Source organism: Budorcas taxicolor, chromosome 23, assembly GCF_023091745.1.
Source record: "Budorcas taxicolor isolate Tak-1 chromosome 23, Takin1.1, whole genome shotgun sequence".
Taxonomy (NCBI): Eukaryota; Metazoa; Chordata; class Mammalia; order Artiodactyla; family Bovidae; genus Budorcas; species Budorcas taxicolor.
The window spans coordinates 5,308,513-5,323,569 of NC_068932.1; the positions used below are offsets into that span (position 1 = coordinate 5,308,513).

The window sequence follows — 15,057 nt, forward strand, 5'->3', positions numbered from 1 at the left end:
ACTGAAAGAAGTCAGTTGCCTAGGATCACATCTGATAGCATCAAAATTTTAACCCAGGAATGTGTGGTTAAAAATCCAGTGCTCAACATTGCTCAGCTAGGATTATTATCAATATGGTGTAGGGTAAATGTTATTGGGCTTATTATGAACAGAGGATGTGCTGGCAGCAAAAAGGAAGAAATAGTAAAATGTGTGAATCACTTTATATGTAACAAACACTAAGAAAATAACTCAGAATGATGAAGGGTAATATTAGCAGTAATGTTATCTTGGGATGGTTGTTGGAATGAGATCACCACCTGGGAGAATAATATGCCCACTCATACTGACAATTACTTTATTCCCACAATATGAAAAGTAGGGCTCTTTGCACAGTTTTTAACTTCTTGATATTTCTCTTTTTAATCTATCCATCATAGTTGTTGTTTAGTCACTAAGCCATGTCTGACTCTTTTGCGATCCCATGGACTGTGTATAACCTGCCAGGCTCCTCTCTCCGTGGAATTGCCCAGGCAAGAATACTGGCATGGATTACCATTTCCTTCTCCAGGGGATCTTCCTGACTCAGGGATCGAGTTTGGGTTTCCTGCATGGCGGGTGGGTTCTATACCACTGAGCCACCAGGCAAGCCCGCCGTTTTAGTACTGATAAGGGTAAACTTGATACCTCTAAGTTTATAAGCAACATTTCATCATCCATTTTAACCTACTTTAAACATCTTACCCTTAAAACATGAGTTGTCAAAAAAAATTGAAAAGAAAAGCAATTATATTGGTGAATTTTAATAATGAGATAATATCAGAGCAAGAAATAATGCAGATGCATTAACTAATTATGAAGTCTAAAAGATTTTAATTTAGATTGAGATTGCTTTGGAACAATAATGTGGTAAATTTAAGTTTGTTTTTTTTTTAAGTCACTGCAAATTTTTAGAGGGGCTTAGTATTCTATAGGTATCTATTCTACTGAAAATATGTTCAGAAATAATTTGAACTTAGGCATATGTAAGGTGATAAGCTAAAAAAAAATTTTTCAGTGCCAATAAACTGTAGAAAATTCTGAAAGAGATGGGAATACCAGACCACCTGACCTGCCTCTTGAGAAACCTATATGCAAGTCAGAAAGCAACAGTTAGAACTGGACATGGAACAACAGACTGGTTCCAGATAGGAAAAGGAATATGTCAAGGCTGTATATTGTCACCCTGCTTATTTAACTTCTATGAAGAGTACATCATGAAAAATGCTGGGCTGGAAGAAGCACAAGCTGGAATCAAGATTGCCGGGAGAAATATCAATAACTTCAGATATTCAGATGACACCACCCTTATGGCAGAACGTGAAGAGGAACTAAAAAGCCTCTTGATGAAACTGAAAGAGGAGAGTGAAAAAGTTGGCCTAAAGCTCAACATTCAGAAAACGAAGATCATGGCATATGGGTCCCATCACTTCATGACAAATAGATGGGGAAACAGTGGAAACAGTGTCAGACTTTATTTTGGGGGGCTCCAAAATCACTGCAGATGATGATTGCAGCCATGAAATTAAAAGACGCTTAGTCCTTGGAAGAAAAGTTATGACCAACCTAGATAGCATATTCAAAAGCAGAGACATTACTTTGCCAACAAAGGTCCGTCTAGTCAAAGCTATGGTTTTTCCAGTAGTTACGTATGGATGTGAGAGTTGGACTGTGAAGAAAGCTGAGCGCTGAAGAATTGATGCTTTTGAACTGTGGTGTTGGAGAAGACTCTTGAGAGTCCCTTGGACTGCAAGGAGATCCAACCAGTCCATTCTAAAAGAGTTCAGTTCTAGGTGTTCTTTGGAAGGAATGATGCTATGAAACTCCAGTACTTTGGCCACCTCATGCGAAGAGTTGACTCATTGGGATTCTGATGCTGGGAGGGATCGGGGCAGGAGGAGAAGGGGATGATGAGATGGCTAGATGGCATCACTGACTCGATGGGTGTGAGTCCGGGTGAACTCCAGGAGTTGGTGATGGACAGGGAGGCCTGGAGTGCTGCGATTCATGGGGTCGCAAAGAGTCGGACACGACTGAGCGACTGAACTGAACTGATGATCTGTATTTCTCTTAAGAGCTTTTCAAAGTAAACAAATATAGTATAATAATCTCAAAAAAATGTTTTCAGTAACATGTCTTTAACTGATACACTTAAGGTAAAGAACTTTGGGCTACTTTAAGAAAAATTTTGCCCCCAAATAGAAATCGTAAGAAATGTGTTTTGAATAAAAAGGCATGATTTTGTTAAAATAAGTTAAAGCACACAACTCAGGCAGTGGTGGCATGTTCTTTATGAATGAATACCAACTTTGTAAACCCCAGGTCTCATTAATATAGTCCAGCCAACGTTTCTTCTGTACCAATCTTGAATATGTTGCTTCTGCAGCTTTTGCTACTTAAGGAAATTTCAGAGTTTTGATGTATTAATAAAGGTGATTATATCAATGCTAATGGTTTTGTCCTTCTAATAGCAGAATAACTTTTGTCCCTCAAAAACAAATGTCTATCGATCTAAGCCTTCAGTTAAATCTAACTTCCAAAATTTTATATTATACTCTTTAAAGAAGACTTAAAAACAGATTTGGTATTGTTTGCAACTATTTACACAACTATTACTTTACGATCCTGACTCTTGACATGCATTTCATTAAGCCATTGATGTCAGCAAAAAAATTAATAAATCACAGCCCATATTTTGTTTTCTGTGTTATTTTAATCAATACTCCCTCTGCTGTTTTAATGGAAGAAATCCCCAAGGACATCTCTTACTACCAAATATTTACAGAGTATTTTTTTGCTATTAGAGAAGCATTACAAAATAAAGTCAAAAGTCAAGGCAATTTAATGCATTACCTCTATTTGCACAGCTATTTCTTTTAAATCCACAGTATTAATCTAAGTAGGAAAAATCCATTCCTGAGGCTTTTTTTTTTCATTTTGCTAAGATAATTTCATAAAAACATCATCGTTTGGTGGTAGCTTTTGTTTTTCCACCTTTTTATTCTGAATTGCTTTATTATTTCCCATAAAAATTCAGAATTTCTCTCTCCTGTAAACCAAACAACAGAATATCAAATGCAGTCTGTCATTAAATGTGATGTAGATTTTTACCCATCTTGTTTGCTTCTCTTTCTCTGCAGGCATTCCATCTGCACTGTGTACATTGAAGTGCTTCCTCCAAATAATCAAAGCCCTCCTCGCTTCCCACAGCTAATGTATAGCCTTGAAATCAGCGAGGCCATGAGGATCGGTGCTGTTTTATTAAATCTACAGGTATGCTCCTTAGTTTACATATTAAATTCTAGCAGCAACCTTGAAGGCTAATGCGTTTAATATCTGTGCAAGAAGGGAGAAAACCTCACATGTCACTTACACTCTGATGAATGACAATTCCATCTGGAAAGGAAAGTAGGGATAATATGGATGGAGGGTTTCCACAGCAAATCTATTCTATTGATTGCCACTATTGAAGCACTAACGTTAGCTGGCAGGGATTAGCTGCAGTCATTACAAGAGAGAATGAAAGGATTGGAAGCATGCACTTGAATATCTTGTACTTTGCATCCAAAGAGCTTGCAGCTGACTCTTGTGTTCTGTCTTGGATTCCTTTGCCCCGGAAGGATTTATTTTTGCTGCAGTGTTCAGTATAGAAAATGACTTTAGATTCACCAACTGATGGTAGGCATTCTAATTCAGAAGCAGGCAATTTTATTTTTTGGCCATGGGAAAACCTTCTAATTGCTGTGCTTCAGTTTATTTGTTTAGATGAAGGGGGTAGATTTAGGTGATATTTCCATTCACAGCTCTTGATACTTGGGCATATGAGTTACTTGCAGAATGATAGCTTGATTTTCACAATTTATATATTCCTGGCTAAAGCATATTTGGCCAGAAAATGCTATATTTTCAACTGAACCTACAGTTTCAAGTTGGGCTACTTGTATTGTGATGATAACTGTCACTTGCTATAAAAATCATGAGTACAAGACATTGCTTTATCTACAGATATTCAAAGGACAGAGAATTTATCATCTCCTGGTGTTATATGGGAATAGCAGGAGTTGCTGACATGAGAATTCAGGAAGCTGGCCTTGAAGATTAGAAGAGGTTTTTTGTTTTTTGTTTTTTTTCTTCAAATGTGATGAGTTAGGAAAATCCCAGCATTGATCTTTGTCATCAAATGAGATGACATGAGGCATCTTGCAATCTTATTTGAATACAGACACCCTGTCTCTCAAACCCTGATGATATAAAATTAAAGGTTCTATAGAATGTTTACACTAGAAGGAATGCTAAAAATAATGAAACATATCAACCTCATTTTCTAAATCTGGGAAATAAATCTTATAGAAAGTAAATGGGGCCTAAATCAGTTGATGAAATTATCAACAGTTCCAAAACAAAGCTCATTCTGTTATAGCACACACATTTTCTGAGGCTGCTAAAATTTTGGCTGGCATTACCAGATACTTCTTTTTACCTCTGCTCTTGTCTCTATTTTGTTGCTTTTTCTCTAGGTAACTAGAGAGAATTTACTTTTGTTGTTCATTTACTATTAAGACATAGTGAAATAAAATTATATAAAAGTAGATATATTAGTAATAAGGAAATTTGGGGGATTTTAGTAGATGAAATAGGCTTCCTTGGTGGCTCAAACAATAGAGAATCTGCCTGCAATGCAGGAGACCCAGATTCGATCCCTGGTCCTAGAAGATGCCCTGGAGAATGAAAAGTCTCTCCATTCCAATATTCTTGCCTGAGTCCCTTGGACTGCAAGGAGATCAAACCAGTCAGTCCTAAAGGAAATCAACTCTGAATATTCATTGGAAGGACTAATGGTGAAGCTGAAGCTACAATACTTTGGCCACCTGATACAAAGAGCCAAGTCACTGAAAAAGACCCTGATGCTGGGAAAGATTGAGGGCAGGAGAAGCTGACAGCAGAGGATGAGATGGTTGTATGACATCCCTGACTCAACGGACATGAGTTTGAGCACACTCTGGGAGATGGTGAAGGACAAGGTAGCCTGGTGTGCTGTTTAGTCCACGGGATTGCAAAGAGTTGGAAGTGACTAAGTGACTGAACAACAATGGACAAAAGAAAAAAAAAAAAAAACTCCTGTAGTTTCTTTAGGAGAAATAAAACATTTAGTTGAGTCATGTACATGATAAAATATGGAAAACCAAATATTAAATAGTTACATTTATAGAATAATGAAAATTTTTGTTTACCTATGATGGGAATTTATTTTGTTTAAACAAAAAGTAAAGAAAAATAAATCTTAGATTTGTAAGTTCAGGCCAAGAAATTGTACATGTTTAACATTTAAATATTTCTTGAGAATGTGACTTTGTATAATTTAACTTTCTGTAAGTCAGATATAATTTTACTTCTAAAATGGCTCTGGTTTTATTTCAAATCCCAGAAATATCTGGGAACCACAGTACAGGAGAATAATTCTACCTGTGAGTTAAAGATGAAAAGGAGTTGGCCTTTTTCATATCTCAAATTTCTCTAGTACAAAAGCTGAGAAAATACTTGAAGTGACATTTCTATTCACCCTTTGTGCTTCTGGTACAAGTGAAAGAAAAGATACCAATTGCAGTGGCAGTCTCTATTAGAAAGAACTAGGGTGACACCATCAAGGCATTTTTTATAAGCCACCAACCATATACTTTTGCTCATGATCAACTGAGATTGAATTTAAACTAGTGACCTAAAAGTTGAAAAGCTCTGTCAAATTACTCTCACAAAGACTTCTAATAACAGAATGTATTAGAGGTACTTCTGGACACATTCTCGTCATTTTCACACACAGCACTGCCCACTGCTGACTCACAGCTCAATTTAGAAAGACAGGATTTATGGAGAAATATATTTTCAAAGATAACAGAAGACTGACTTCAAAATAATCTGTTTTGACTGAGGTCAAAGTGGTTTCTTTTCAGACAACAATCTTTGTTTCCCTCCCCAGCCCTTTTCCTTTCCTCTTGTAAGTATTTTCCTTTCATTCTTTCTAAAAGTTGTTTAGGAGGCTGTGATTTTCCTCAAAATATCCTATTAAAGATATTTTGCCTAGCTGCTTTTTTGATGGCATTTCATGGAGGAAAATGTTACCAGGAGCTTTTATTTTTTCAAACTTGTCGTGCTGATCAGCATTAGAATTAGGTGGGACTTTTTCTTCCAGAATTGGTCAGATCTTGCTCTAAAGCATGTTCCTCCTTTGTAATTCTGAACTACCAGTGAAGCCTGTGAGACTGGTGTGCTGATGCCAGAGCATACACTGGGATCCAGAAAGCAGGCTGTGTGCCTTTCTCCCCAATTTTGTGTTTGGTTATGTCACATTGCTAGCTTGAAATGGCCCATGGTGGGTGTTTTTATGCCGTCAGAACTAGCAAATGCAATGAATCGGTACCCTCCAGTCCAGATCAGTTGTTAAACTTTTGTTTACACACCATTGGATTTGGAGCAAATTTCTCAAGATTCAGATCACTAAAATGTGTTGACTCTAGCAGCTTTCTGCATCTTTGTCCCTCTGAAATTTTGATCTACTTCCATCACTTTAAAGATGAGAGCCATGCTTCCAAATGTGACTCTATATTATACTCAAATACAATAGGTCTCAGGTTTTTTTATCCATATAAAAGCATTTTTTAATTTCATATTGCCCTTATAATTTATGGCTCACATTCTCATCGACTGTTTGACACATCCCTGTTACCACTATTATAATCCTTTCTTACACATGGATTCTCCTTGTACCATCACCATCATCATCATATTCATATAATAATAATAGCTATATAATGACACTTATGTGGAACTTAGTGAGGCATGACTACTTCCAATAATCATGTACAGATGTGAGAGTTGGACTATAAATAATTCTGATCACTGGAGAATTGATACCTTTAAATTGTGGTGCTAGAGAAGATTCTTGAAAGTCCCTTGGACTGTAAGGAGATCAAACTAGTCAATCCTAAAGGAAATCAATCCTGAACATTCGTTGGATACTGAAGCTGAAGCTCCAGTACTTTGGCCAGCTGATGAGAAGAGCCGACTCATTGGAAAAGACCCTAATGCTGGGAAAGATTGCAGGCAGGAGAAAAGGGGATGACAGAGGCTGAGATGACTGGATGGCATCACTGACTCAATGGACGTGAGTTTGAGCAAACTCTGGGAGATGATGAAGGACAGAGAAGCCTTGTGCGCTGCAGTCCATGGGTTACAAAGAGTTGGACGTGACTGAACAACTGAACAACAGTAACAACAATGAGGCAAGCACCATTGAAGTTCTTAATTGTCTCAGTAAGGACAGCCAGGTTTATATTATGCACTCACACTCAAAATTTCAACAATTTGTAATATAAAGTTTTATTTCCTACTCACACTGTGTGTCCATCATAAATCAATTCTAGCTCTGAAAAAAAAATTCTACCCCTATTCTTCATGATTTTCACTCTATTTCAGAATAGTGGAACAGCCTCTACCTGGGACAGTGTTGTTCCTCTGACCGACTGAAAAGAGAGTCACAATAAACCATATGCTGTCACATAATGCTTCTTCTGGAAGTAACACAGGACCCTTCTACCCACATTTCCTTCACCAAACCAGGTCTCAACTCTGCTAGTGATTCAATTATGGCAAGGATGTATAATCTTACCACTAGAAAGTGAAGTCGCTCAGTTGTGTCCAACTCTTTGCGACCCAATGGACTGTAACCTACCAGGCATCTAAGTCCATGGAATTTTCCAGGCAAGAGTACTGGAGTGGGTTGCCATTTCCTTCTCCAGGGGATCTTCCTGACCCAGGCATTGAACCCAGGTCTCCCGCATTGCAGGCAGGCACTTTACCTAGAGGCAGACACTAATTACATGTCTATGTCTGATGTCAAAAGCCATGACTTCTTTTGGTACAGCCTTTGCTTTCCAAGTCACTGCACACAGCAGCTTTGCTAAATGATTCATAACTGCCTAACATAATTTCCCATCCTTGCAGCATGCAATAACAGTTTCCTTACCACCCTTATCTTGATGTCACTGCTATTTATTATTTTGGGGAGTGTTTATTATGGTACAATCCAATTTTAAGCACTAAATTGTGAATTAGTTAAAATGTCTAGGGTTTCGTTGCCAAATTTCACATTTTATGCCAATCTCTGGTTGGTAGTGACTGCTATATTCAGTCTTCATTCTGAAACTCATGCCTCTGTCTAGAATTTTATTGATCTCTTGACTGAAGGCAATATTTGCAGTGGAAAACGCAACCAAACCCAACACAGCAAAAAGCAAAACCTAGTTATTTGCTATTTCCCATCAAAGAGTAGGACACAGTTGAGCAACTGAACAACCACCACCACAAAGGAATGATGCACATAATATCTATTCAATCCCTGGGATGGGAAGATGCCCTGGAGAAAGAAATGACAACCTACTCCAGTATTCTTGCCTGGAGAATGCCATGGGCAGAGGAGCCTGGCGGGAGACAATCCTGCGGTCAGAAAGAGTCAAACACCACTGAGTGACTAACACACACACAATCTGCTAAATTAAATAAGCAGGGTGACAATATACAGCTTTGATATATTCCTTTCCCAAATTGGAATCAGTCCACTGTTTAATGCCTAGATCTTACTGTTGCTTCTTGACCTGCATATAGATTTCTCAGGAGGCAGGTAAGGTGGTCTATTAGGTGGTCTGGTCTCTTTAAGAATTTTCCAAGTATGAGGTGGTCCACACAATCAAAGGCTTTAGCACAGTCAATGAAGCATAAGTAGATTTTTTATGAAATTTTCTAGCTTTTTCTGTGATCAAGCAGATGTTGACAATTTGATCTCTGTTTCCTCTGTCTTTTCTAAACTCAGCTTGAACATGTGAAAGTTCTCAGTTGAACCCTGGCTTAGAGAATTTTGAGCATTACTTTGCTAGCTTGTGAAATAAATGCAATTGTGCAGTAGTTTAAACATTCTTTGGCATTGCCCTTCTTTGGGACTGGAAGGAAAACTGTGAGTTTTCCAAATTTGCTGGCATATTGAGTGCAGCACTTTCACAGCATCATCTTAGGATTTGAAATAGCTCAACTGGAATTCCAGCACCTCCACTAGCTTTGTTCATAGTGATGCTTCCTAAGGACCACTTCACTTTGCATCCCAGCATGCCTGGCTCTAGGTGAGTGATCACACCATCATGGTTATCTGGGTCATTAAGTTTTTATTTATTTATTTATTTATTTGTATAATTCTTCTATGTATTCTTGCCAACTCTTCTGAATATTTCTGTTTCTGTTAGGTCCATACTGTTTCTATCCTTTATTATGCCCATCTTTACATGAAATGTTCCCTTGGTATCTCTAATTCTCTTGAAGAGATTTTTAGTCTTTCCCATTCTATTAATTTCCTCTATTTCTTTGCATTGGTCTTTTAGGAAGGCCTTCTTATCTCTTCTTGCTATTCTTTGGAACTCTGCATTTAGATGGATATATCTTTCCTTTTCTCCTTTGCTTTTTGCTTCTCTTCTTTTCTCAGCTATTTGTAAAACCTCCTCAAGCAACCACCTTCCCTTTTTTCATTTCTTTTTCTTGAGGATGGTTTTGATCACCACCTCCTGTACAGTGTAATGAACCTCCGTCCATAATTCTTCAGTCACTCTGTCTATCAAATCTAATCCCTTGAATCTATTTGTCACTTCCACTGTATAATCATAAGGTATTTGATTTAGGTCATATCTGAATGGTCTAGTGATTTTCCCTACTTTCTTCAATTTAAGTCTGAATTTTGCAATAAGGAGTTCATGATCTAAGCCACAGTCAGCTCCTGATTTTTTTTTTTTTTTTTTTTGCTGACTATGTACAGCTTCTCCATCTTTGGCTGCAAACAATATAATCAGTCTGATTTTAGGATTGACCATATGATGGTATCCATGTGTAGAGTCTTCTCTTGTGTTCTTGGAAGAGGGTGTTTGCTATGACTAATGTATTCTCTTGGCAAAAATCTGTTAGCCTTTACCCTGCTTCATTTTGTACTCCAAGGCCAAACTTGCCTGTTCCTCCAAATATCTCTTGACTTCCTACCTCTGCATTTCAGTCCCCTATGATGAAAAGGATCTTTTTTTTGCTGTTGGTCCTAGAAGGTCTTTTAGATCTTCATAGAAATGTTCGACTTCAGCTTCTTCAGCGTTAGTGGTTGGAACAGATTTGGATTACTGCGATATTGAATGGCTTGCCTTTGAAACGAACAGGAATCATTCTGTCGTTTTTGAGATTGCATCCAAGTGCTGCATTTTGGACTCTTTTGTTGACTATGATGGCTACTCCATTTCTTGCCCACAGTAGTAGGTATAATGGTCATTTGAATTAAATTCACCCATTCCTCTCCATTTTAGTTCACTGATTCCTAAAATTCCTTCCACACTAATTTGTTGCAGTCTCAATACAGGTAATTTTTTTTTAATTTAAATTTATTTATTTTAATTGGAGGCTAATTACTTTACAATATTGTATTGGTTTTGCCATACATAAACGTGAATCCACCACGGGTGTACACGTTTTCCCCATCTTCAACCCCCCTCCCACCTCCCTCCCCGTATATTTTCCCTCTCCATGTTTTCTTTTTTTAAAAAATATTTATTTTTAATTGGAGGATAATTGCTTTACAATGTTGTGTTGGTTTCTGCAGTACATAATTGCGAATCAACCATAAGTATTCTTTCCCTCTTTAATCACCCTCCCACCCTGCTCCCCCATCACCCCTCTAGGTTGTCATAGAGCACTGGATTGAACTCCCCGTGTTATACAGCAACTTACCACTATCTGTTTAACATATGGTGACATATAGGTGTCAAAGTTACTCTCTCGATTTGACCCCCAGTCCTTCTCCTGTTGTGTCCATGAGCACATTCTCTATGTCTGTGTCTCTATTCTTGCCATGCAGACAGGTTCATCAGTACTATTTTATAGATTCCATATATATGTTTAATGTAAAGTATTTATTTTTCTCTTTCTGACTTATTTCACTGTGTGCAACAGACTCTAGTTCTTTTGCCTCAGTTCAACTGACTCAGATTTGTTCCTTTTTGTGGCTGAATAATATTCCATTGTATATATGAACTGCTTTCTTTGTCCATTCATCTTTTAATGGACATATAGGTTGTTCCCACGTCTGGGCTATTGTATATAGGGCTGCAATGAACATTGGGGTTCATGTGTCTTTTGAATATTGGTTTTCTCAGGATATTTGTCCAGGAGTGGGATTGCTGGGTCATACAGTAGTTTTTTGGGGTTTTTTTTTTCCCTATTTTTTCAAAGGAATCTCCATATTGTTCTCCATAGTGGCTATATCAATTTACATTACCACAACTGTGCAGGAGGGCTCCCTTTTCTCCACAGCCTCTACAGCATTTATTGTTTGTAGATTTTTTTGATGATAGCCATTCTGACTGTGGTCTGGCCAATTAGGTCAGTTTTGATTGCTTCATGGTAGTTTTGATTTGCATTTCTCTAGTAATGAACGATTGGAGAAGGCAATGGCACCCCACTCCAGTGTTCTTGCCTGGAAAATCCCATGGGCGGAGGAGCCTGGTGGGCTGCAGTCCATGGGGTCCCTAAGAGTCGGACACGACTGAGCAACTTCACTTTCACTTCTCACTTTCATGCATTGGAGAAGGAAATGGCAACCCACTCCAGTGTTCTTGCCTGGAGGATCCCAGGGACGGGGGAGCCTGGTGGGCTGCCGTCTATGGGGTCGCACAGAGTCGGACACGACTGAAGTGACTTAGCAGCAGCAGTAATGAACGATGAGCATCTTTTCCTGTGCTTGTTGGCCATGTGTATGTTTTCTTTGGAGGAATGTCTGTTTAGGTCTTCTGCCCATTTGTTGACTGAGTTGTTTGTTTTTCTAATATTGAGATACTGAGCTGCTTCTCTGTCCTTTCTATTCCCACATTAGAGGAAATTTGAAAGGAAGATAAATGAATAAGAGATCACATTCACCTCACTCTCTAAGTCCCCAGAACCAAAATTTGTTTTAAAATGAAGAAAAATGCATCATACAGTAAAAATGAGGCAGTTTTTCTAAGTAAGAGTTATATATTTAATTGAGACATTATTGATGAAGTCAGCTACATGCCAGAAATGGAAGTGATCAGTGCAGTAGCCTGACAGCAGCCTGTAAGAAATAAAACCAGCTAATTTACTACCCAAGAATTAAGATTCCTTATTCTGAATATAAAGGAAAATGAAGTCTTAATTTTTGTACCTACAATGAAAATACAGGAGAAGAAAATATTTAGTAGATACCATGGAGGTGCAGACCTGTAGCACTTGGCATTTAAAGCAATCAACTCTGAATCTGCCTCCTTTTACTCCTGGATTTCTAGTAGTCATACTCTCCTGCATTACTAGGTGAGTAAAGTGATAAAGTATATTATTCTCAAGGCCTTGACATTGTTTCTAACATGTGGTTATCCAAGAGGGAAAACCCAGTTCCTTCCATGCTTCTACAATAATCAAAATATCCATTTTCAGCAGTAAGATTACACCTGCCAGTAGAGAACAGATGTTAGTTATGAACAAGTTTTGAATCAAATGATCCATTTACCTATTGTTGGTAAGGAAGTCCTTAAGGAAAGTTCAACTACCCTTTGCAAAATAGATAGCAAACATATATGGGAAACAGAGTAAAGATATATCCCTCTTTGCACACAATATGTTGCTGTAAGGGCGAAGTTTTGAAATTAGAGGAAAAAAAGTGCTGGCAATTGTTCATTGATTAAAATATCTTTATCCCTGTCCTCTTTTTTTTTTTTGCTACTAATTCTCTTATTTACACATGGACTTACTTCTGAAAATGAATGGTAGTAGAAAAATAAGTGACTTGAAGTGATGCCAGTGCGAGTGCTGATTTTTTCAAAAATAAAGAACAGATATAGTGGAGCACAGACTGACAAAACAGCCTCTGGGCAAAGTAGCCTATATGGCTGGTAAACTGAGATGGTTTTTATATTTTAAAAGTTTTTTTCATAAAATATAAACAAAAATGAAATTAGAAAACAAAAAATATATACAAAGAAGTCACATGTAGCCTTATAAATATTTTAATTACTTCTTAAGGGGGGGAAAAAGGATTCTGACCCTTATAATATACAATTGAGTACCATGGACGGGGAGCACATATATACCTGTGGTGGATTCATGTTGATGTATAGCAAATCAATACAATATTGTAAAGTAATTAACCTCCAATTAAAATAAATACATTTGTATTAAAAAATAAAAGATAATAAAAACAAATGAAACAGGTGAGTAAATTAACAAAAAGTCCATTATGTTTAAATAAAGTAAATGTGAATATCTAAAAAATAAAAACAGTAAAAAATATTTTGCAGTCTTAAAATGAAGTATATTAAATTAAAATAGGAGTCATTTAATTAAGCTATGTCAAAATTCTCTGTTATCTGTTCTGAGTCTCGCATTAGCTAGTTGAAAACAGGAGTGATATTAGTTATTAAGGTATAGTTCATATATATATATGTGTGTGTGTATTAAGTCAATACATTGCTGTTGTTGTTCAGTCACCCAGTCATGTCCAACTCTTTGCGACCCCGTGGATGGCAGCACTCCAGGCCTCCCTGTCCCTCACCATCTCCCAGAGTTTGCCCAAGTTCACCTTCATTGTATTGGTGATGCCATCCAGCCATCTCATCCTCTGATGCCCTCTCCTCATTGTACCCTCAACCTTTCCCAGCATCAGGGACTTTTCTGTTGAGTCAACTCTTTATATCAGATGACCAAAATACTGGAGTTTTAGTTTCAGCATCCAGTCTTTCCAATGAGTATTCAGGGTTGATTTCCCTTAAGATTGACTGGTTTGATCTCCTTGCTGTCCAAGGGACTCTCAGGAGTCTTCTCCAGCACCACAGTTCAAAGACAACAAAAACTAAGGATTAACTTATTCTTTGATATAATCAAAAGACAGAATTTTAAGAGCTTGGGAAACAGGAGGGAAGTGCTGTCTTTTGCATAGCAAAACGGAGATTAAATGAGACAGCATGTAAGCATGTTGATTGCATAGATCAGTGCCTAAAATGAAAAAAAAAAAGTAGTTCTTTTTATTTTTATTCCTAATCTCCAGAAGAACAAACATTGCCTTTTTTTGTTTGTTTGTTTTGTTTTTCAGTTAACTAGATTTAAGACTTTAAAGGTGAACAAGGTGGTACTGGGCACTTGGGATAATGGATAGAAAAGTGAAATATCAACTGTACAGGAATGTATATGTTACCAAACTTGTCTTCTGGATCCATGCTGGGGTCTTAGTCCAGCTTAGACCCCTTGTCTTGGCCAAGGAGATTATTTTTTCAATTGAATTGACATAACCAATAAAGAAAAGAAAGCTGGGATTGGAACATCACAAGCTTTTCAATGGCCAAAGAATGGAGAAGGGGAAATCAGTTTTTAAATCAACTTCTCAAGCCAATTTGAGCAGAGCCACCTTATATATTGAAGGCTCAAGGTAAAAGGGAGGGGACTGGAAAGAGTGGGAGGAATATTTCCAATTTATCCAAGAATAGGAGTGTAGTTTGGATCTGGAACTGAGGCAATAATCCTTTTTAGTCCTTGTGTGGCTTTTCCACTTGTCATGGCAATTTAAAACTGTCCTGTCACTAATGGGTGTGTCAATTACCACACTAATGTATTACAGTGAGCATATAATGAGACTCAAAGTCTACTGAAAGTGAGCCTTCCTGCATTTTGGGGCTAACTGACTCTGAACAGTTCTGACTTTTCTCTTTGCAGCTTCCTCCCGAAACTTAGATAAGAGAAATTGATTTCCATTCAAGGGGGTTGTAGGGAAACAGCCTTGGCAACAGATGTAATCCAAAGAATATATTCAATTACTTTATTATTTTGTTTGTTCTTCCATTGAGAAATGATCATTTGTGTTTTAGAGAACACAGTGACACTTAGAAAGCCCATGAGATATGTGGTTAAGAGGTCAACATTAATAGTAATAGCATCAACATTTAATTCTAATTGAATGCAATTATC

General features: G+C 37.5%; 1 protein-coding gene across 1 annotated transcript in view; it reads left to right on the plus strand.

Annotated features, from left to right (window-relative positions):
• PCDH15 (protocadherin related 15) overlaps positions 1-15,057 on the plus strand; it is an 898,514-nt gene that overhangs the window by 544,780 nt on the left and 338,677 nt on the right. Inside the window, exon 16 of the mRNA XM_052660663.1 lies at positions 3,159-3,291. Coding sequence (XP_052516623.1) covers positions 3,159-3,291 — 133 coding nt within the window. The remainder of the gene's footprint in view (positions 1-3,158; positions 3,292-15,057) is intronic.